This window comes from Tetrao urogallus (assembly GCF_951394365.1).
Source record: "Tetrao urogallus genome assembly, chromosome: 7".
Lineage (NCBI taxonomy): Eukaryota > Metazoa > Chordata > Aves > Galliformes > Phasianidae > Tetrao > Tetrao urogallus.
The window spans coordinates 5,354,456-5,379,153 of NC_136820.1; the positions used below are offsets into that span (position 1 = coordinate 5,354,456).

Here is a 24,698-nt window from a genome sequence, read left to right on the forward strand (position 1 = left end):
GAGATTATAGTAGCAATTATAAAATACTGCTCTTGGTGAATAAAAGCCAGACTTTTAAAAAGGACAGTGGCCTTTCTCCACTTTGTCCCATTCCTATTCCCATAGCCTAAAACATGCTCAAAGTTACAGGGATACATTTTTCTGTTTAGATGCTCATTAGTCACAAGAAGAGGTGAGGATGAATAAGAGTATTGCCTTTTTCAGAATCCTTCTAGCATACAGAAAAAGACTTATACACAATTAATTTGTACACTGCTGCATGAACATAGTCTCTTTCCACGAGGCTTAACGAACCTTTGGAACAACCTGCACATGACCAGAAATCCTGGGAACTCTGGGATCTGTTTTGACTGTGTTACACATAGGTCTGTGAGCAGCTCCAAGCTGCGTGCTCTCTTCTTGTGATCCCTCAATGGAGGAATCAATCTCCACAAAGCATTTTCTTAGCTGGTTTGAGTTCAGCAGTCTCCCACCGCAGGCCTTTTGAGAAGGTCCCTTATATTTTTTCATACCAAGCTTGCACATTTAAAATCTTACGCTTCTGTCATCTTACATCAGTCATACAAACGGTGTCATGACTGCGGAGGAGTGACGCAGTCCCTGGATGGCTGCATAAGGACCCTGCTGAAAGTAATGGTGGTACCTTGGCATGTGGAAAGAAGGGAAAGTGGGGCCAGTACCTTGCATGGAGCTGGCTATCGCAGAGGGCGTTAGAGGCATTCCCAAGCGGCTGTAGGGAGGCAAGGATCCTTGGATTGGATGAGGAATAGGCGTAGCAATGGATGCAGTGCTGGTACCCAGGGCACTCAAAGACTGGGGATGCTGAAATCCAGGAAAACTGGTTGAAGAGGATACCCAGGAACTGAGGGACAGGTTATCAGATGTTGTAAAAGCTGATCCTGCAAATGAAGAGAAAGAACGCCTGACGTTTGCAGTGCAATATACAAAGCTGGTAGAAGAGCAAAAAGAGGAAAATAATTTTTCACAGTAAGGCTGAATTATATTTATGAGTTGCCACTGGAAATACTTCCCAAATTCTTCTATCTCTTCACCGCATCTTTCTTTACATAGTAATTTGCCATTTAGTTTCCTTTATCCCTAAACCTTAGACAAACTCCTGTTACAGGAAGCTGGTTGCAGTTGGCTTGAACAGCAAAATCATTTTTACCCATTGGACATTTTTGGTATGAAACGCCTTGCAATGGCAGGAACAAACACTGACGCACCTACTGCAACATGGAATCACCCTGCATCAGATCCCTGTGTTAAAACATGCTTGTGGCTTTTTACAACAGACCTTCAGTAGAACTGATTAAATTCTTCTGAAATCTCAGTCTGGTAAAGCATAAGAAAATATCATTTGCATTACAAGTTATTGGGTTTTGTTTTGTTAGTTTCATTGGCTCTTTTTTTTTTATCATTTAACACCAGGAAAGCATGTCAGCATGCTTTCAACAGCATGTCAAGATGCAGATCTTTCCACTCAAATTTAGGTTTTCCAAAAAGCTCTAAAGTGTCAAAACATTCTTCTTATTTTTCCAACTGTGTATAGTGCTCTACGGAACAGCAGCAATACTGAATTATATTGAGATGCTGTTTTTTAGTACATAAAAATATGATAAACTTATTCCCAAGATAAATATGTACTTTTAATCCAGTGACTGTGGTTTCTTTGATATTTTTTCCATCTGAAGAGTTCCAAAAATTTCTGTTTACACAAGTTTTCCCCCTCTAAAACTTTTTCTCCAAAAGTGGCAGAATCTTATTTATTTTGACAGGTTTTTTTGTTGTTTTGTTGGTTTTTTTTGGGGGGGAGAGGAAAATCAATGGATAGTTTGTGTTGGTAATTATACACAGTCATTTTCAAATAGTCTGATGAAGCTATTGCCCCTCACTTCTGCTGTTCTTCTCAGCATCTGGTTATCATCAGATGCCTGGCTTCTAGAGATGGGGGGATAAAACAAAATCCTATAAATACACTCTTAATTTTATTCCTATTCAAACAAAAGTTCAACTTCTGTCCCTTCTGTATTTTATTTCTTGTCCAACCGCGTCCATTGAGAAAATGTTTCTTACTTTAAAAATAAATGTACTGGCAATTTTATTTTATTTTATTTTTTCCAAAACATAATTTCAAGCCAGTAATGCAAAATGTCCAGAGAAGAATTTTTGCAGTTGTTATTACAGGTATTAGTTTCATAAATCTGGTTTTTAGAAGACAGGTTCATCTGAACAATAAAATAAAGAAATATAAAGACATTCATTTTTTTTTAAGATGCCTGTCTAGCAGTCATGGTCATGTACTCAAAATCGTGGCAAAGAACAACAGAAAGAAAAGACATAATACTATGACAATAATACATAAATGTAATCAGAGAGAGATTCTCAAGTCAGAAAGAGTGCTGCTTTTGATTAATTCCTTCTCTGCCTAATGGAACGAGTGAAACGGCGCAGTAAGAGGAAGCAGAAATCGTGTCCATTCAGCAAAAGGAATGGACTTGACCCAGATCCTGAACCCACCACAGAACCAAATCCTAACTGCTGGGAAATCAGGATCCAGAGCCAAACTATACAGATAACGACACGCTCACAGGCCAGAGCAAAACCCATTAGAAATCAAGGAGTATCGGAGCATTATTGCGCTAGTGGGAAAGCTGGCTGTAAATCCGGATTTCAGCAGAAGTTGCACATTTGGCTCTGGTTCAGGTGGCTACCATCAACCCTGAGTGTGAATGCTGGAGGACAGGCACCCAGACACTGCGCACTGAGGAGTTTTAATTTGATTTATTTCATATCTGTTAATTCCTTTGGAAACAGACTTTCTGTGATAAACATACTACTGAAGGCTCGCCATTTCTATCTTTAGGCAGCTGAAATGGGCTGAGATGAGGAGGCTCCGGATGAGTGTTGAAGTAATTAGAAATACATCGCAGTGATAAACTTCCTTCTTTCTACACAGAACCAAGTATATGATTACTTCTCCTGAGAAACATCCAGAAATGCCCATTTCTCCTCCAACTACAATGGTCCCAATTGCAATTTAGTATTCCAAGAAGTCTCACGCATCACAACTGCTGTTACCAAATAAATGTTTTCCAATAATCCTACACTGAGATTCTTACACACACCACCCAGCAGCACGCATGTATTTAGCTGTCAGTTCTCATGTGTCTGGAAGGACACACCTCCATTTTGTGTGTTTTAAACTGCATCAGAAGAAATAAAAGTGTCTGAGGAGTTTCAGTGAAATAATTATTTCTCTATATATCTTGGAGGACTTTTTATTTTTTAAAGATACCAGACCTAAACAGAGAGTGAAAGCAGCACAAGTTAATTGTTTGCAAAGGCAGCGTGTGTAACTGTTCTGGTTGCCCCAGAGAGTTGGGTCCCAGCATATGGCTCCCACATTAGAGAAAAGTTGGTTGCCATAACTCGTCATCTTCCTCACATATATGTCCTGTTGCAAGCAAATGTGTGCCATGCATATATTTTACAAAAAATAAATTTTAATAACTTTTTCTATCCTCCTGTTACACCTTCCTTCACCATTCTCTTCAGAATGGCTCTGACTGCCAGCACTCACTCTAATACTCACCTTTCTTACTCTGTCAGTCTCAAATACATCAGCCCGGGGAGAAACATAGATCTTGGAGGGAAGGTGCCTTGCTCTGCACTTTTGTCAAGTGAAAAATGTATGCTGTTTTCAACAATAAGTGTCCTAGGATCTAAGGAGACATAACACAAGGTAGTCCCCCAGAAGAATTTGCAAGGATGGCATCGTACCAGCTAAGGAGTTACTCTAGGAACTCCATAATCTATGGAACTACTCTCAGAATAGATGTGTGTGAACACACCCAACTAATCACATTTTGTTGAAGAGCGAGTTGTAGTTAAAAATAAGTGTGTTTTCCCTGCACAAGTCTAAATAGTTTATGCCCAGAAATAATGCTCTTATCTTAGCAACGCTGTATGAAGTTAGAGGACAAGACAAGGGCACTGCCAGTCAGAAGGCAAATAGAACTGCCTTACCTCAAGTGGCTGTTGCATATCAGACAGGTCACAAAGTCAACATGCAAAGCACACTGTAGCACAAGTTTATGCTAGTCAGCAGTATGGATCTATTTCCAGTGGCAAATTATGGCAGATGCGATTTGTCCCCACAAAGAACAATTTCGTGTTACTACTACTTTTGTGACTGCTAAAGCAGACAAACCTGAAGTACTTGAGGTGAAATGCACAAATAGTAAGGACACATTTTAGAAATTACTAGACAAATAATTAAATGTCAGTTCACCAGGCAGCTATGGACTTCTCTCCCTGTAGAAGCAAAGCAAGCTAACCACAGGCTGGTTGAATGTGATCTGAACCAAATCCTTTGCTGGCAGCAAAGGGCACATCTGCATGGCACTTTACAGCTGATGCTGAGATACAGCTTTCAAGTTCTACAAAAGGGTGGTTATCTGAGATTGCACTCAGCACCACAGCAATGAAGTTGTCTGTTTTTCAGCTGTCTTGAAATGGAAACAGCAGTAATTTTCTTCTGATGGCAGTTTAGATATATATGCATTTCTAGAGCTGTCTCCTCAGTGAGCCACCCACTCCAATCCATAGGCATATCAAATGTCCAACAGAGCAATACGGGAATAAGTATTCTTCTTTGTGGATTTGTAGCAGAGACAGACACCAAAGAAATGCTTCAGAGTACCACAGCACTGGCCGTGATCCTCCTTTTCTTAAGCACAGTTTACCTCATGAGCAGATTTTCCTACCTCTGCTTTGCGTTGCCTGGCTGTCATCTCCCAGATCATCTTCTCCACCATAGGTTCGAATCGGGGATCGGGCATAGGAATGCTTTTGGATAAGGCTCTCCACACTTTCTCTGTGAAAGGAAACAACATACTACATCAATAACATCCTAAACAGCTTCTTATCTGTTTCACAGGATAACCCAAGTCGTCAGCCTCTGTTTGGCAGCAGCAGTTTAACCCTTGGAATATGAAAATAATTAGTTGGGTTAAAAACAGTGAACATGCTGCCTTTTTCCTGCCCAAATCACACCTTTCTCACACAAGCTCTCCAAAGTAATTTACCAAAAAGGTTATCTCACCGCACGTTGCTGGAAACACCATACTTGGCCTGTGGTGTTTCAACATTGGTGATCACCTCTTAGTGCATGGTGCTGCTTCTTCAGCAGCCAAACTAGTGTAAGTTTCTTGCTACAGTACCTGAGGAAGGTCTCAGACAGCAAATACAAGACCAGAACTGCTTACCAGTGTGAAAATGCAAGCAATAAAACCTGTGCCCTGGAGCTGTTAATGCTCAGTGACCAGTCCAGGTTCAGATACACGACTCAGTTCCTTTCAAACAAATTTCTGTGACACACGTAGCCACTTCATCTGGCATCCTCTGTTTTCCTGAAATTAGGGGCACGAGAATGATCTATCCAGAGACAGCTAACCTCTTAACATGTCCTCTCCACACCAGGGCTCAGGCCAATTTGCAGCAGGAAGTCTGCAGACACTACAGATCTCGTGCAGCATCTATTCTGGGAGGGTAGAAGTGTCTGCCAGGCTCATGCCTTGCCAATGGCACAACGCACTGAATTCACCCACACAATTTTTTAAATAGAAGGAAGGCATATCTGCCTGATAAGCCATAGCAGTCTGTAGGGAAGATCCAACCACATACCCAGCGTGTTTCCGTGTAAGTAGGTGGCATTCTACCAAAGATGAATCTAACCTAGGCATATTTTCAAAACGTGTCTGACTTCTGTTCCCATTTAAGAAATTTAAACAGTGACAGCTGCTTAAAACTGCAGCTCCATGAAGATTCTGTCGTGCTCGCCGTTTGTGTGTTCGCATTTCTTAATGCCCTTCGCTATGAGAGAGTGGCTGTTGCAGAAATTCCAAGAAAAAACATTTTCCAAATAACAGGGTAAATCACAACGGCACATGTTTTCCTCTCCTGCAAAAAGCCCATTATAGTCATTTTGTCCTTGGTCTATCACTGGTATCATTACTTATGCTAGTCTCCTCGGAAAAAAATATAAATAAAAAGTGGATCTTATCAAAATGATTTACTTGTGTCAGGACTGGAAGGGGACTGAAAGCAATGGCAGTTCCTACATGGAGGATGATATAATTAAATTACTGCCTTTTAAGTGATTGAAAACAGTAGGCATATCGGGGCTATCTCAAACAAGACTTTACAAAGAAAAAGACAGATGGTATTGTTTACATTATGTACCGAATGCCTCTTGATTTTTTTTTTTCCAGTACAATGTGAAGTGCAACGAATTTTACTTAACTAAACAGGCTATCTCAAATGAATGCAGAATTAACAAATAACAAATCAGACCAGTGTTTTCTAATTGATTTAGATACCGGTCTATGTATTCAGAACCAAATAATTACTAATCTCTAAAGGTCTGAAAAATAACTGTAATTTAGGTGATTGCCTGTATTGTCTCTATTGACTGCATTTCTAGTAAGGGTCTGCTTATAATGACAGGCATTCCCACAATATTCGGATGCAATGGAAAGACTACATACTCTAGTTCAAGTGCAGTGGGCCGAGTTCATCTCTAACCTCATTGGATCAGTTGGAGGATAAATTCACCCCAATAAATTTATGTTTGAATTACCTGCGGGGATTTAGAGTTAAATCAAATGCCCATGATTATTACAGACTAAATTTTTTCCAGATGGGTCTGTATGCAAGACAGAGTATTCTATTATTCTATACGGTTGTCTTCTTTTAAAGGAAAGAGATGACTTCTTAGTGAACCCTGTACCTGTAAAGTCTGAAAACAAAGAAGTATAAGGTTTGTTTATTTGTTTTTAATGTTGTAATGTTGCAGGTAATACGCTAAAATTTTAGAAGATTAATCTCACTTATTGGCACAAGAGGCCAGGTTTTTTTGGCGGAAGAAATGGTTTGAACATATTGGATAAGGGAAAGAAATTCACATTGCAAAAGCAGTTCCTTTTGTGCATCTGGGACTTAAAGCTCAACATTTAATGCACTTATCTAGCCTAACTATGCTGGTGATTTAAGGTGTAACTTCATCACACCTAGTAATTTTTCATTTTGGACGTTGACGCTTTGATTTATATCATGGGTGCATGAGATTCACACCAGGATTTAGATACCTGGCCCCCACAGCCTTCAAGTGGACATTCTCCTTTTGCACACACACCTGCTGCATTTACAACTCTACACAGACCTAACAAAATACAAAACCATGAGCAGTAGAACACCTAGGCATGCAAAAGGAAACAAAGAGAAGCGGTGCATTTTTTCCACACATGGAGCTTATCTCTGAGTTCTCCAATCTAGCAAAACAAGAGCTGGAATCTGCACTCAGGTTTTCCCCATCTGGCACAAGTGACCTAACGACCAAATCAAGGGATAACCTTTGCTTCTCTGTGTGTTTCAAAGGAAAGAGGTGGTGACATTTGCACGAGGCTCAACTATTTCACGCTCAGAGACCACCTCTCAGAGGTCAAGTCTTCCCAGAAAAGAAAATGGTTGGAACTCATCTAATCTGAGGAAACATGTAAAGTTTCCCACAGAGGTTGGAAAGAGAAGATTAAACTCTTCAACTCATTTCAAACAGAGGTACTACTTGCTCTGAAGTAGATGTGTAAGAGAAAGCTAAACTTATACAGCAGGCTTTATGTGGCTGTGAAATCTTGTTCAGAATTGACACAAAAAAAGAATATGATGCCCTATAGAGTGGGCCAATAAAATAAACATTTTTTCAGAAGTCTCAAAATATAATTGTAATAATAATATGAAAAGACTTATTTATTTGAACCTATGGCTTTACAGTTCCCTATGCAACATCTTCATATATTGCTATCTGCCTGAAGAGGAAAGTGATTTCCAGTTGCTCCATATTTTTTTTTACCTGGGCTATTCAATTTGTGATCTCTCATTATCTAATACTTAGATCTAACAATTTGCATCTTTTAATGCAACTTAAAATGCTCCAGTTTCTTTTATGAGCAATAATCTTGATTTCTGAGGAACCAAAACCTATCAGCAGGATACCAGAAGGATGTGTTCTTTCTGTCAAACCCTTTTCTGTGGCCTACCAACAATTTTCATTCTTCCAGAATTCTCCTCAACTCATTGTTCCTTCATGAATACTCAGAGGAGGTAATAAACAATACACAGGCATGATATATTACTGTGATTTTAGCTACATTACACGTGCAATTGGATAACAGCAGATGACGAGCTGGAGAAGAGCAAGTTAGGAGCTGAAGGTGAAGGAAAAAAAAAATCACGTGCCAAATGGAGAGGAAAAAAACAAGCACTTATTGGCTACCACACCCTCCAAGGAAATACTAAGGCATGATAAAAGTAAGAAGAGGTAATAAGGAAAAGGAGTTCAGGCTGATCCAGATGATCTGCTTTCTGACAGAAGCACGCCTTGAGCCTGGTCCTTTTAACAAGCCCGTGCTGTTTAGAAACAAAGAATGAAAGAAACCAGTGAGTCCTGGACCAGAAATCTAAGGAAGTAAAGGACTGGGAGAAATGATCAGTTTGCATGGTTGTAAGGTACATAGGCAGGATACTCTACGCCTTGTAAATACATGCCGAGTCTTTGCCTACATTTACTTAGCATTGCACTTTACAGAGCACTCTGAAAGGGTCAGAAGTGGAGATGAAGACCTTGAACTGCCTGGTGAATAATTCACTAACACTTCACACATTAAACCCAAGATCTTGCCATGGTACTGGATACTCACAGAGACTGCAGGAAGCATACCTGGGGGACAGCTGAGAAGCAAGGGCCTGTATAAGGGTGCTCGATCTCCAATGCTGTCAAATCCAGATCAAAGTAGTTCTCTCTGGAGCCCGTAAAGCCCAGATCACATTGAGCAGGATCTTTAATCAAGATGAAAGAACACTGCTTCTCTGTAGATGGAAGCAGGTGTTTATTTGGTGCTTTTTTAATATCATTTTTTTCTGTTGCTTTTACTGTTACTGTTACAGCTGTGCCTTCACAACAGCCTGCTAATTACCGTGACCCTGATCCCAAGGTGCGTGATCACGAGCTCTGCTGTTACCAGTGAGGGCTCACGTGGCCACAGCGCCCCATAAACGCAACACCCCCCATAAACACTTGCAACACGCGCCCGAAGCTATGGATTTTCCTCAGTTTGGCACAGAGAGCACCAAGGAGATGGAGACAGGAAGTCTACCTTTTCCTTTTGGGATGAGGAGGCTAAGGGCAATATATTTGGTTTTGGCAGAAGGTGTTAGAAAATCTAATCCAGAAGGAGTTTGCTGGAGCCAGGCCAGGGTCGGTATCCATCTTAAATCTATATCATGGATTCAGAGAGGATGGAGTTGATACAATATTCAGGTACCATTCCACCACAAGCCAGGTTCAAAACCTACTGAAAGCAAAACGCAAAAGTGATTAAAGAGCAAGCGGTAGATCCAGGGACTCCAGACTCATATCCTCTTCAGAAGTCATTTTCTCAGTTATGCAGGGCAACAAATTTCAGAGCAGAGTACAGCAACCTGTTAGCATTTTCTCTACATGCCCTTACTATCCAAGTGATAGGTAAGCAAAATATAAGGATATCCTCAGAATCCACTCCCTATTCCTGCTGTCGTGGCTTTTGTCTTTTTCTTGAGGAGAAAAGCAATGCTAAAGAAAATCTTTAAAAAATGAAATAAGAAAACCTGACAACTATGTTTTACTTGGCCATTCCATTCAACGCAAAGAAAAATACAGAGCAGGATATAAAGTGTATGAATTATCAGTTTGCGGCCTGAATGACTTCTTTCGTTCTGCATTTCAAAGGTTTCCTTTTTTTTGTAGCTGCCAGTTAGTGTGTTTGGAAGAAAGCCCAGATAACAGAAGACATCAGAAGTGAGGTGAGGTGAAGACAGATGGGATAAATGGGCTGAGAAGGCATAAAAATAAACTTGTCGGAAGTCGCACTGTACTGGACTTCTTTTTTTAAGGGAAAATATGACTAATTTGTCCAAGATGCAAGTGCTAAAAACAAGCCCTAAAAAAAATAAACAAAACAGAAAGAAAAAAAAAAAAAAGAGGAAAACAGCAGGAGGAGCAAATACATTTCTGTAACAGCAGCTAGGAGTGAACAATAAAAACTGTCAGAAGCACTGTTCAGTTATCACTCAGCCTTCATGTTTCCATGGCTTATAGCTGCTACCTTATGCATGTACGAACAGACAGACACAGATTGATCTGCTTGTTCCACTGGTAGATTAATATTGCAGGTTGACCTTAGAGCCTAACTCAGCTCCAATAGGGTATGGACCAAATCCTCAACCAGAACAGAGCAGCACTGTTACATCACTTGTGTCAGCTGAGCCAACTCTAACTAGCTGAGAACCAGGGCTCATCAAACTACATTGGCTCACATGAACTGAAGTATAATTTGGCCCAAAACGTAGCACAGAAGCACCATACATTTTCACTGAAAGTCAAAACTATCAGGCAAGTGTTGGATGAAAGCAATTCTACAAGAATATATGCAATTTTAAAAAGGAAGTGAAAGGAAAATTAAGTTATGGAACACCTACTTCTAGATGATTTAAGGAGAAAGAATGAGTACATCACCAAGTAGTACTGGCATCCTCACAGTAAACATCTGATTAGCAATGACAGTTATGGAATAGCTGTAACATGGAGGTGATTTAGCTTGGCTGAAGCCATGACATGGGAAAAGTAATAACTGAAGGAGGAACATGAGGATATTAAGTATACCCACTCTACATCTCTCAGCTGAAAAAAAATGAGTAAGTCTTTATACAGGGAATGAAAAAACAAAAGGAGAACTTATTTTTTTCTCCTGTTTGCCAAAAAGCATAACCACTACAAATGCATATCAAAGGTCTTTCTCTGCATCTTTTTCCCTGCAAAATACATTTCATACAATGGCCTGGGTTGAAAAGGACCACAATGAGCATCTAGTTTCAATCCCTCCCTGCTGTGTGCAGGGTCGCCAACCACTAGACAGAATGGTGACAAAATATGGTGACAACAACAGATAAGCAGCCCCACAAAGCTCCATTTCACCCAGTGAGTTCTATCAGTTCTTTGTGACTGTCAGGCAGAGGATGCAAGGTAAAGGCAGAGCAGCACTGTGACACACAGGTCTGGGGAAATCTCCTGGAAAATTTTCCCTGAGATAGAAATGGTGGATGTGATTCGACATCATCCCACCTGCTGAGCATGCACTGCTAAGCGGAAAACACTAGCAAATTAAAATATTTTATACAACTTTGCACAAGAAGGAGATAACAGAAAAGCAGGCCTAACTAGAAAATAAGCTAATGCTTAAAATCTTGGGAACTGAAGAGGTTTTAGCTAGCAAGGAAGGGTTTATGCTGGAGAAAAGGAAGAGTTGACTGCTAGCAGGAAGTAGAGTTGGAGGAATCAAATTTGAAGGGAATGTTTCAGGTTTCAGCTATTCCAGGTGCCTAAATGTAGGCAGGTAATGCTCACTACGTATCCTAAGCCATTCAAGCCTCCTGCAAGGTCTGGAAAGGTGAATACAGAAGCTACAGATAATCAATCCAGCCCCTTGCAGCAGCAGTTGCTGGAATAACCTCAGCACATCTGCAACAAGTATGAGTCACCAGGCGTTTAGGTACTGCTGCACCCAGGGTCTCTCCCTAAGCTCAGAACATCACTTCTTCCCACATCAACAACAGCTATGGGAAAGCCCTACTCGAGCACGGACAGAGGGTATGCATTTCTGGCAGCAAGCTGGGGTCTTTCCTCTAAGCTAGCAGTAACCAGTGGGAGCAGGGAGGAAGGTAGCCTCCGTAGGGTGAACAAGGAAGGGATGGGAGCAGAGACAGCTGCTGACAGCACATGAAGTACATGGTTTGACTGCTACTTCAGTGAGACACTACCTGTATCTGGGCATTAGCATCCATTTCACTTGCAGCCTGGTAAGGCAGTACAATGTATCTCCACGTTTCAGACGTGAAGCTCCTCAGGGGGAAATTCAGAATCTGATTACTGTGCAAATCTAGCTGGTATGCTGGGTTGTGGCTCTCTTACTTCCCTTAGCCCGCAGTCCTTGCTTTCTCTGCCTAGAAATCACTTGGTTGTGCAGCCAGACTTTCCCATTATCTCCTTAAAGCAAGTCTCTATCTCCCAGAAAGGCTTGTATGTACAGGTATACTCCCTTAGTTGCCTTTAACAGTCTCAAGTTCACAACCTGAACTTGCCTATCACATGCTGGAGAAAATAGCCCAGCAGCATTCAAGTCATAATTATGCTGTGTCAATTCTTGTTTGATCATTAGGTTACAATTCAGTAGTTCAGGCAACTCACGCTCTTCAAACGATCACTCATTTCACTGGACTGTTTGCATGACACTTCACTCTAATAGTTTTAGCTATTTATTTATTTTTGAAAGGCCACCTTTATCATAACTCAGAAGACAAATTCGGAATCTATTCTGTTTGAATTTTGTTTTTGCCTCTTTTATGAGCTTGGCAGTTTTACTTTAGCAGAAGCATAAAGACATTCCCTTAAAACTTAATCGCAGAGTGAACTGCCCATAAAACTTGCATTACTTTTTCATTTATTTGTTTTTGTTGTTGTTGCTTGGTTTTGTTTTTTAATTAATATTATTAAACACAGGTTGCCATTAAAAAAGATTTCTCATCATCCGCATTACTGCGCTTGGCATTTTGTAGTCAACACCGCAGAACATCAAGTTACCCAGTCTGGTAACTGAAGCTAAATGTTTGGTTTTTCAATCACAACCACTGCAGAAGCCTTCTTTATAATAGGAAAAAATAAATAAATACCACATAAAAAGATCAAAAGGTGAGTCAGAACTTATCTAAATCTCAGTAGCCATAGATAAAGCCTGTCCTGTTGCCATAAGTAGATTACCACAAGTAACGTATGGAAAGAGTTGATTGTGGAAGGAAGGAATCTCACATCCTACTGAAAATTCAATATATACCAAGTGAACAGTGAAAAGCTTTTACAGATAGCCATGAGTACTAGCAAATGGTTGTAAGGCAGTTAGACAACAACAAAAGAAAATGTAGGAACTTGAATAGCTTTGCATTTGTAGAGCTCCATTATCATTTTGCAAACCTGACTACTTTTACATATATTATAACTCCAACACATATAATGCAAACAAATTTAATCCTAAAGGCATTTGCAGCTTGAATTTCCTACACAGAGATCGTAAATCTAGAATGGGAAGCTTGAAATCGTTAAAGTCACATATTTATAAGATCATATTCAATTAGGTTAAAAAAGTGCAATTTCTGTCATCATGTCATAAAAAGATGTGTTTTTCTCTCAGATCTACTATAAAGAAAAGCTCCCTATATTGTTACAGATAGGGGCTGTTTTCAATCAGTTACAAGGAGCAATCCAATTACCGGATGGTTTAGTGCAGTAACTGACTCCAGACTAATTTAATTTCTTTAGGTCTCTAAAGATCAATTGATCTGATTTGTTTCCCTCCCCAAAGGCTGTTTAGGAAAAAGCAGGCTTAAATACCTGGAAATGAAATACAAAGCTCTGTACACTTTCACACTACTTAGGTCATTCTGAAAAGCTGGAACTTGTGGTAAATTAGTGCTCTCTTGGCCCTAACATCACAGGCAGCTTTACAGGAAACCGTTAAGATCACCGCACAGCATTGCAGATTATGCATGCACACGCTGTATGCAAGCTGTCTTAGGAAGAATTGCATGCAAGACAGGTTCACAGCTTCTAGGTCAAGAGCTGGGCAAATGTGCAGTTGCACTACAGTCCTTCCCCTGGCACAGATACACATGGTACGTGTCTGCAAGTATTTCTTATCACACGGCCGTCTTACCAAACGTACCACATTTCCAGCTCGACTGAGGGAGAGTCACACTGCTCTGTTCTGTGCATCCCCTGCATCTTGTAATGCTCACCTCATTGGACATAAGCCCGGAAACCCTTCCTGTGTCATACCTCGCATTGCTATCTCTCCTGCTTCACATCACGTTTATTTAAGTAATATTGCTGGTGCTAAGATGAAAGCTGTAGAACAGTGAGCACTTTGAAAATTACATTCTTATGTGCCTGATTATTTAATGCTGGAAATGAATAAAACCTTTGGTATGTCTGGACTGTATCTAGTAACTTAGGAAATCAATCTCCTATTAGCTAGCCCCCTTGTGTATCACACATTTACTGTCATATTACTTGATAAACAGTGCAGCAGATCTTTTTTCTTAAACACCACTGTGCCCTAACCAGAGCTAAATGCTTCCATTTAAGTGAAAATAAGATCGTATCCAAACCTAGACCCTCAAATGCAGAGTTTTAATGGTATTTCAATACTTTTCCACGGTCTGTTTTTGTATTTATTGTAGGTTTCACATTTGGATACCTTATCTTTCATGGCAACATTCATGCCTGGGCTAGGCTGCCTGTCTCAGGCTCTATTCTTATCAATAAACAAAAGGGCACTGTGGTTTATGCTCAGCATTTCTGACTTCGTGCCATGTGCTGTTATAATAAAATGTCCTCTGGAAAAATTCCCTTCATACCCAGCACCACGATGGTCAGTTCATCAGCACAGAGGTAACTCAGTTTTTCTTCCCGCTTATCTATCTATTCAGACTCTCTCAGCTCTTGCAAAGCTGTGTCATTAGATGTTGCCTGTCTGTAAAGCAAAGAAACTGAAATGTGAGGATCAAGCTCTTCTCTTCCTACAGGTCCTTTCTTGACTATTTCCTGCATTCCTGCCTGAGCTTTACACATTGTTTGTTTTCTAGTGCTCTGTCCAGAAACCAGGCTATGCTATTTTAGTTAAACTTATGTTACTTTTCTCCATTTTCATCTAAAAGTCCTTCACCCATAAAGAAATTTTTAACAGCTTTGCAAGCATGCATTATTATTCACATGCTTCTTTTTTTCTCAGAATTACTGTTCTTTCACCCAGCAACTTAGCAGATCACTAATGATCCAGTAGGAGTAAGGTATAAGTTATATCAACACTTTCCAGCCATAGATTTGTTTGGATTTATGCACTTTTGCTGTAAGGAGATTTTCTAGCTATATGCTCAATAAAGTCATATTCCTTTTTGTCCCCTATGTGCACCCATGGAAAATGAATCACAGATACATCTGGATATCCCCAAATAGGAGCCTGGAGGGTTTTGGCCTCTCCCAGTTTACTTTCATGATCATATAGGAAAATTTGGATGTGCTACATCCATCTCCATCAAGTTCTCTTCCAGCCTAAAGGACACAGGCTGCTAAATTTACTTCATTTGCCAAACCGTTTGACACGATATCATAAAAATGTGAAGCACTGGAGAGCTACCAAGAGATCGGAGTTTATTTCCTACTCAGCTGTGGGTTAATGCTTCTGTCCCTATAGCAGCAGTTGCTTATAATGATCTGTACACACAAAACTCCACAGTTTGCAGATAAAGCTTTCCCCTGATGAAGCCTGCAGTACAATTTTGGTGAAACAAAAATGGCATCTTTGTCGTCAGAGTGGGAGTTATGGGATTTGTCCTGATGGCAATAATTGCTGACTTCAGTGTCTGGGACTGCTGAAGTGTATTTTGGGAAGCTCCCCCTCTCTTTTCCACTGTGTGAAGCAGTGAGGAGCTATAAAGATGTTTTTCACAGGACCACTGCCCTTGTTTCCCAGTGACCCAATTCACAGCCCTCAATAGGATTAAATGGCATGATAAGAAAAAAGCTTTTCATTCTAAAGTTTTAAAACTGACTGTCTCCCCCTTCAAGAAGCCCCATCAGGAAGATGAATATATTGGCCCCAACTGGAACAGATGTCAAAACTCAGAACAGCTCTTTCTTCGTAAAGTTTGTAAGTATTTTTAAAGGAGGTGCAGGAGGCTTACCATATGCAACAAGATAACTTTAAAATGCACAGCTTCTCAGGAGTTGAAAGGATGCTTTTCTTACAAACTCTCCCTTCTCTTTATCTTATCTGCATGGAAAGTAAACAGAAAGTCCCCATTACCTCTCGATATCAGTGAGTCTGGAAGAGTCGCGGAATCCTTTGGCAAAAGGGTTGCTGTCAATTTTCAACTTGGTTATCTGGAAACACAGAAAAAAGCAACGCAACATGAAAACAGTGTTAAAGTATGGCAGTGTACAAAGTGTTTGCCTATCCATTCTCCCGGCCTCACCACTAGTTGTATCCATGTTCTTTATGTGTGTGCACAACTCTTGAGGTGCTGCAAAGCCGTGTATATAATTCATACGAGAGCAGAAAGACCAAAGGGTACAGCAGGCTCAGACTTTGCATTACCCGGAGCAGGAGTAACCCACCCACATGAGGCATTATTGCTTCCAGACAACACAAATCAGGTAGCTTTTATCCATGAGAAAGCACAGCACCCTGCGAGCATCTGAGCCTCTCCAGTGGAGCTGCACATCAGCTATGTCCAAACCGAGGGTAGCTGCCTGCAGACTTCAGCCCCATTTTTTTTCCTATTTTTTTTTTTTAACTGTCATGCAAATATTCTCAGCCAGATTTACCTCCCATCACACAGGGGCAGTTTAGCTGGTTTTGCATGGAAAGATGGAAGGGAAGGGAAGGGAAGGGAAGGGAAGGGAAGGGAAGGGAAGGGAAGGGAAGGGAAGGGAAGGGAAGGGAAGGGAAGGGAAGGGAAGGGAAGGGAAGGGAAGGGAAGGGAAGGGAAGGGAAGGGAAGGGAAGGGAAGGGAAGGGAAGGGAAGGGAAGGGAAGGGAAGGGAAGGGAAGGGAAGGGAAGGGAAGGGAAGGGAAGGGAAGGGAAGGGAAGGGAAGGGAAGGGAAGGGAAGGGAAGGGTTAAAATAGTAACCCAAGTCAGTCCTAGAAAGCCAGATCTCTTGAAAGAAAAACTCCCCTCCCATCTTCAAATGCAGCCCTACAACTCTGAACACTTAATCAGCCTTTACTTTTGCCAGAGCAACCACAGACCAGGACACCCTGTGGCACCAGGGATGCACTGAAATTTGCAGTGAAACTTCCCTGGAAGAGGTGGGGGTTTCCACTGTGTTTCTGGGAACAGGAAAACACACCGTTGCCTTAGCAGTTTTCTAGCTGTTCAGTTAAAAAAAGTTTGGTGAGTAGCACTTGAGAGAAGGACAAGGGGAAATGGCAGAACAAGGGGAAATGGTTTGAAGTTGAGGGAGGGAAGATTTAGGTTGGATGTCAGGGGGAAGTTCTTCACAGAGAGAGTGATGAGGTGCTGGAACAGCTGCCCAGAGAGGCTGTGGATGCCCCATCCCTGGAGGTGTTCAAGGCCAGGTTGGATGGGGCCCTGGGCAGCCTGGTCTGGTATTAAATGTGGAGGTTGGTGGCCCTGCATGTGGCAGGGGGTTGGAGATTCATGATCCTTGAGGTCCCTTCCAACCCTGGCCATTCTGTGATTCTGTGACAATCAAAACAATATTTGGATTTACCATTTATGCTAAACAGCAAGTGGGAGTTATAGTTTTTCTTGGAGCAGAGGGACAACATGTGGTCTGACCTGAAGGGCAGCAATTGCCACCAACTTCAGCTGCAATTGATGAAAATCAACACTGCCTACTGAGCAGTGGTTTCAGCCCGACTTTCCTCAAAAAAAAAAAAAAAAAAAAGACCAACCCCAAAACCCTGTGTCACAGAAGCTCCATTTTTTTTAAAGAATGGCCCTACAGACTCAAAAAGGAAAGGGTTCTTTTCCAAATCCTTGGACAATCACGTTGCCATCAAGCCCACGGTTGTCCACTGGAGGCTGGTCAAATGGCACAGGACCCCAGAGTTGGCTGAGGTTTTGGGGTTGTTCTGCCTTGCAAACACTCTCAGGGACAACTATCCTCAGCACTAGCTTTGCAGCAGCTCAGCAAGCCAGGTGCGGTGTCATCCACCTCCTGAGAAGCCTGTGTGCCAGATTTGCAGCAATGCTGGGAAGAGCAGCAGGTTGCTGCCTCACGTATGGGGAACATTTTAGTGGCAGGACTTGAAAGCTACCTTGCAAAAAGACAAGCTCTAACTGGTTCGATTGACTTAGATCACTGGCACGCTGAGCCAAGTGTACTGCAGAATCGTGAGGATTTCTATTCATCTCTTGAGTGTATTTTCACCAATCATACTTCCATTTTCCCAATATTAAAAATTTGGTATGACATCACAAGAGAAACTTTTTGTATTCACCAAAGCCAGATGAGACTCGCAATCATTTATGGCCATATTTTTCCTGAGAGACTGTCTCACAAACAATCAGAGAACATCTGCTAGAAAGCATTTTAAAATGAAATTTGACCTACAATTCAACTCTGTGGCAGTGGTTTGACTGTTTAAATAAATGCATGCCCTTTAAATCTTAAATTATGAGATAGTTTGTTGAAAGTGTAATGTATTTAGCTTTTATCTAATAACCTCCAGAAATGTAATCAGCCCCTCCTTAAAACAGTTCTGAAAGAAATGGCAAAAATGAAAAAAGGCTCCATTTTCATTAGTCATAAATAAAATGACAGCATCAACCTCTAGGGGTTCCGGAGATGTTCCATTGAGAAATTTTCCAGGACTCGTTGCATGTTCTTTGGGAAGGTTAGTTTGGAAACATCTCTTACATAAATATCGACGGTAAACATAAATCTATCCTATAGAAATAAATGCCAGGTTTAGCTAGCTTAGTGCCTCCTGTGTTCTACTAGTTTCTACAGACAGTTAAAAGGAAAAAATCTACCCAAATGTTCAAACTATATATTTTTTGAGATTGTCGTGTGCTGAACCTGAGTCTACAGTCAACACATCAGATGTTGGAGCCTTAAAGCTGGATGTGGGGTCTGTCACAAGAACTAACTGCTGCATCCACAGCTTATTTGAACCCTCATGCTGTAGCTTCATTTTGTCCACGGCATTTGGAAATGAGTTAGTATTTCTTTATATTAAGAAGCGCAGACTTCTTTAAGAAAACAGAAGGTTCTTTGACTCTAGGATGCTGCCTGCCCACATGTTTGGACAGTACTTCTTAAATTTTTCTTAACTTGGGGGAATTAGAGATGGAAAGGGTTCTCTTTTTGAAATGCAGAAGACATTCATCCTTTTAAATACATTTTGAATCGCACTGAAGCCAACGACATGTTTCTACTGACTTAAATATTAAAGCTCTACCCACTGTTAAGTAAAGCCTCTGCTTTCCAATTGTTTATACACTTCCTAAAATTACTCATTAGCAATCCATTGTTTTGATCTCCTCCATTTTGTATACATTATTCACTGGCATGCAAATTGAAATTCAAACATCTGGATGTAATCTGGGCAGCCTCTGAAAAGTGTATCTCTGGGTGATTTCCTTTAGATTTGAGCCTTAAAGCTTTATCAGTCAACTTTTTAAACCCATGAAATCGTGACGTGCAAACCAGCGTATTGCGCAGCATGAAAGCTCATGGCATGAAAGATCACTTTGAATAAAAATGGTTCCTTAATGAACTATAATTAGAAAAGGACAGAATGATAATATGCAAACTGCCTTGTATAGAAAGAAAGGAATAAAAATGAAAGCTCCTTTCAAGTCATCTTCATTCCCGTGAATAATCCTTACGTCCCTTTGAAGTTAGCAGAACTATCTATCTGTGTACATAAGGATGACTTCTGAATATGAATGAAGCCAGCCAAAGCCACTGCAAACGTTAGAATGGAAAGGTAGGTTCTATCAGAAACTTTCCTAGACGAGACTGGGGAAAAAGGGAATTTTTAGCAGGGTGGAATTTAACTGTATCTGTGCAAATTAGCAACTATACTCACCAATTGATTCTGGTAGGCTGTGACAGCAGTAAAAACTGTCTCTGGAAAGATAAATGTCCTGAACTCTTCGGATTTCAGATTTAACAAAGAAGCCGTGTGATCTTTCTTCTTAATGATGTGGACTCTTGGCTGGTACTTGTGCATGGAGTTTAAAATGATCTGCAAGAAAGAGTTACATGGCACTGCCCTGAGAGGAAGATTAACAAGACCCTTGAAGACTATAATGAAGCCGTAGAAGAAGATGAAGAGGTGGTTTCCTCTGCCTCCCATGTTACTGGTAAGCGTCCATTTTTGGAACATGAGTACCTATTCCTACAGATGAAATGTGTTACCTACCTGATCTTATTGCTTGTATGGGACCTAGTTTGCAGGTTTCACCTGCAAATGTGGGTATTTTATTCTTGAAAGTATATGACCGAGCCCTAACGGTTACAAAATCATGCAGGTGCTGAGTGTAGAAAGCCAATAATCACCCCCCCCAAAAAAATAAAAACCACCACTGCCAGCACAAACTGTCTGACCAAAAAATAAAACTTCCCAGATCTTCATATTGTAGCAAGCCTTTAAAGCAACCTACATGATAGATATTCTTCACCATAAACTACCAAGAAGGGAAACTAGTACAGAAACCCCAAATGACCAAGTTTTTCCATTCTGTCTCATTAATTCTTGTTTGTGGGCCCCCAAAATAATTCTAAACTTAATGTACCAACAAACCAATTCCGATGTTCACTGGCGTCAAACAGCGATTCCCATTTGCTTGAATTACCATGGGATGGAGGCCTTTTTGGCTGCCTCTAACCACAGCATTACAATATAAGAATTAAATACAGAGTTCGGCTTGCACCAGTCCTTGTTTTGGATATAATCACAGTCACAAGACTAAATTGGCAAAGGAGTGGGTGGTTCTATTTTACAGGGGCCATAACTACACTGCAGCCAGCTCTGTACATCTGGAATAGCTAATGTGCATTCCTTGGGAAGCGTTAACTTCAGCTGAAACACAGCAGAAGCAGGGCAGTACTTTGTGCTAGCTCAGTAAATAGGAAAGGTTGCATGTCCTCGTTTTTCCTCTGGGGCCAAATATTGCTATGACATGCACTGTGACTGCAGGGGTCACACAGGCTGCTCTCAGTGGAGACTGCACAAAGGCACCACCTTAAAGCATCACTGGATGTCATGGGAACAACCTGGAGGAGCTGGCTGCATTGAGTGCTTACTGGTCATTCAGCACGAGCACAGGCCCCCGGCCATCCCATCTGCCCCCATGCTGACACTTCAGGTGTGGAGGTGGCCAGAACAGGTCCTTTTAGGATTAGCAGGGGGCCAGATGGACCTTGTGGGCAACTGGCTCCCACCGACGGCAGGCCAGTCACCAGAGGCAATCTGGATGCCAGCTGCAAAATCCTTAGAATTTGAGAACTGTGCTGGGAATCCACCTTCCACATTAGCTCAGGAAGAGTTGCTGGGCAAGGTTTGCTTTTTAAAAGCCTATAGGTTCCTAACTTCTGCCAGGTTAACTTTAAGAAACGCCTGGGCGTAACCGCCTGTGGCTGTTCTGAAATCCCAGCTTTCACAATTGCCTGTGTTCACACTTCCATGTTTGCTTCTGCAAACATTCATCTGTTTAAGTTTTGCTATCATAAATGCCAGAAAAGCAATTATGATAATGTATACATTCATGATTCACCTCACCATAAACCAGAAATAATGCCACCACAACTGAGTGCAGCCAAAAGTCCCAGGAAAAAACAGCCAGTGTGAAAACCATCACCAGAAATCCGAAAAATGTCGTGCTCATCAGTGTATCACAAGCAGAAAGAAAGAGGAATTACTTGCTCCGCTGCAGAAATCCAGAGGCGAGAGCCACTTCCTTTCTCTGGTAAGGATATCTGCAAGTGTTTCCATGGTGCAAACTGTATGTCATGCACACAGAGATAAGACTTCTGCTTGATGCTTGGGGAGAAAATGTACATAGCTACGGGGTTATGTGTGCTGCTGAAGATACACAGCAGCAACGCTTGCCAACTCCAGAAGTCTCAGAATAAGAGAAAACAAACAAATGGTAAGGCAAACAAATGCCTCTCTTTTCTTCAGATTCCTTTTCAGGAAACTGAAGCACTCTACAAATAAAACACCGCAATTACCTTCACAACCAAAACTGTCTTCTGGATGATGGAGAAAGCAAGCCGCTAGAACAAACTGAAATTAGGCTGGTTCTAACTGCTGTACCCATAACTAGTATTTAAAGACAGGTTCTAGGTCATTAAAGCTTCCTCAGGAAGTGACACGCCTCATCAAACGTAATTAACGTCATAGCAGGACAATTAAAAAGATCTCATCAGCAAAGCACAACTCTTTCAACAGAAAGGCAAATTTTAAAGAGGCATTTCCATTCCTCCCTTGTCTTGGACCTCAGCAGCCCCATTTGCCATGCCACAGCAAACATCCTTTAAAGGCTTCAGAGGAAGAATTTGCTCCTTCATTCTATAGAGCATCCAGACATGACATTTACACAGCTTCATAAGGCAGCACATAAAACCTGACACCCTCATTTGGAACATAAAACACGGCAAAACACTAAAAAGGGAGTGCTCCACGATAGCATAATATCTGTCACACAAATCTCAACACAGGATCGAGCCTTCCAGGCTTATTCTTAACCAAATGTGCAAAACTTTTGCATTAACTTTGAAAGCCTTCCACCTCCGCCACTTGGGAAGTGAACCGGCGGCCACACCTCACCCGCTGCAGGCCATGTTCCCCCGCTGCCTGCCTGCAGAACACTGACATCTTGCTCTGTTATGTGTCCCTATTCCCGACAGCTTCGCAGACCGACTTCTTTTTTATACTCATCTGGGCTTCTGGGAACTGCACCGCTCCTAACTAGTGTGCGATACACTGCTTCAAGCCCTTTATTAGAGGCACACATGGCCCCTGTTATGATGAAAAATGCTTCTTTTTAAATGCGCACATATACTGCTCTATCATCACTCGGTGAAAGAGCCCACAAATCTTCAGCCTTGCCCTTCTACAGGCTATGAAATAAGAGGGGGGAAAAAAAGACAGCCTCTGCTAGTCTCTCTGCTAGGAAGGGAGCATTGCTGGGAACTGGATTCAAGAAAAATATATCCACATACAGAGCTTAACAAAGAACAACACATAGGCATCTAGCTGAGCGTTTTTTTAAAGAAACTATTTTTTGGTTGCTTGTTTCTAGGAGGATTTTTAAATGCAAATGACTGTGATTCAATTTTTAGGTCTTGCAATGATCACAAGTCTTCTCTCAGATGAGAATTGTTAGCACCAAGTGCAGCTCCAGCGATTGGCTACCACCTCAGCCAGCCTGCCAAAGCAACAAGCAGCCCTTTGTGGGGGCCTTGCTGACACCATGGACACCCCTGTTGCTCTGCTTTACCAGTCAGTTACCTCCTAGAACGTGTCAGAACTCAAAATGAGCCCCCTCATCCTGACACCTCATTTACTGACCCTGCATTTAGACTCTTTCCTTTTAACTCCTCCATTCTCAGCCCATAAGCCCATCCACTTGGTTCCAGCTAAGTCTTGTGACATCAGGCTGGTACCAACAAGACCAAATTACTTTTGGGGCCAATTTTGTCCAGAGTGACAAGTGAATGCTGTGATACGCTGACTTTCAGGCATCCCACAGTTATCTCAAAAGCTGTTGAGGCACATTTCATAATCCCATATTCCTTCTTGTGGTGTCTTTTCTGCTAACTCCACGCCCAACTTGTGTCGAGTCTGGAGGTAAAAGAGTTCCTGTGGAAGAACCCAACCCTAAGAGATGGCCTGCAATGAGAGGCGTCTTCCAAGCACACAGGGACAAGCCTTGCAAGCCAGTGTGGGTGGCTAAGCCTGCTGCCAAGTGTCAGCAAGGCAAAGGCAGGAGCACAGCACAAAGCTCAGTCCTCCCTTCTCTCCCTCACTGAAATGCTCAGCTCCACCCCAGGTATTTCCCCATCCCCAATGGATGCGGTGGCAGAGCGCTGTTTCTCCGGGTCCTTTCCCCCAAGAAGGGTTACTCACGTGGCCATGCTGATCCAGCTCGTTGTTCGTGAGCTTCACCTTCTCAAACGACACCATCTGCTTCAGCAACTGCTCACCTGTGAACGGGGAGTCGGGGTGCACGTACAGCCTGAAAGACACAGGGAAGAGGCCTCCGCATGAAAACTCGACTCAAATAGGTACCATCTCCATAGGAAAATCCAAAGCAAGATTTTGCTTTCAAGATGTGGCATGGTTTCACAGCAGTAGGTTTCCTGAGAGCTCTGGGCAATACAGATCTGCTAGTACAGCAAGAAGCACGCAATCTGCCCAAATGAATGAATGCCATTAATGAAAGGCAGCAAAGCAGATGCCTGAAGTTGTTTAGTTCACAGGAACTTAATGAAGAATTCTGTGACCAAGTGCTAGATTGCTCCCCGGCCGTAGCCATTATTTTATCTAGTTATCTAAAATGGAGACATTAACTAACGGTCACTGTTGCTTCTTTTCCCAAATGAAAAATTGATCGTCTTTCCCCACAGCTGTACTAACAAGCACTTAAAATAACAATGACTGCAGCTCCAAGAGAAAAAACACAGTGTCATTAGAGAGATAATGGGGGAATGCAGATAAAAATGCATTTTTCTTTATATGTAACATTAAGCCGTGATAATGATTTTAACCTGCATTCGATCACACGTTGGCTGTGGTGACGTGTGTTTATAAGAGGTTGAGGGCTGCGGTCCAGGACAGTGGTCTGACATGAAAGAAATTAATTGCAACTCTGTAATTAACAGCCCACAACCTAGGAAATTAAGCAGAAGAAAAGGAAGTAAGGAAGACATGTAGATAGAATGATATATACATTATGACTAGACGCAGTGCAAGTGCCGGCCTATTTAAAAACAATGATTTTATACGAAT

The 24,698-nt window shown here is 41.6% G+C and overlaps 1 protein-coding gene across 1 annotated transcript in view; it reads right to left on the minus strand.

The window, feature by feature from the left end:
- Positions 1-558: 558 nt before the first annotated feature.
- The window catches only part of TBX20 (T-box transcription factor 20), a gene marked incomplete at both ends in the record, with an annotated part of 31,314 nt that continues 7,174 nt past the window's right edge, over positions 559-24,698 (minus strand). Inside the window, 5 exons of the mRNA XM_079538387.1 lie at positions 559-899; positions 4,770-4,879; positions 16,011-16,087; positions 19,770-19,928; positions 23,817-23,925. Coding sequence (XP_079394513.1) covers positions 559-899; positions 4,770-4,879; positions 16,011-16,087; positions 19,770-19,928; positions 23,817-23,925 — 796 coding nt within the window. The remainder of the gene's footprint in view (positions 900-4,769; positions 4,880-16,010; positions 16,088-19,769; positions 19,929-23,816; positions 23,926-24,698) is intronic.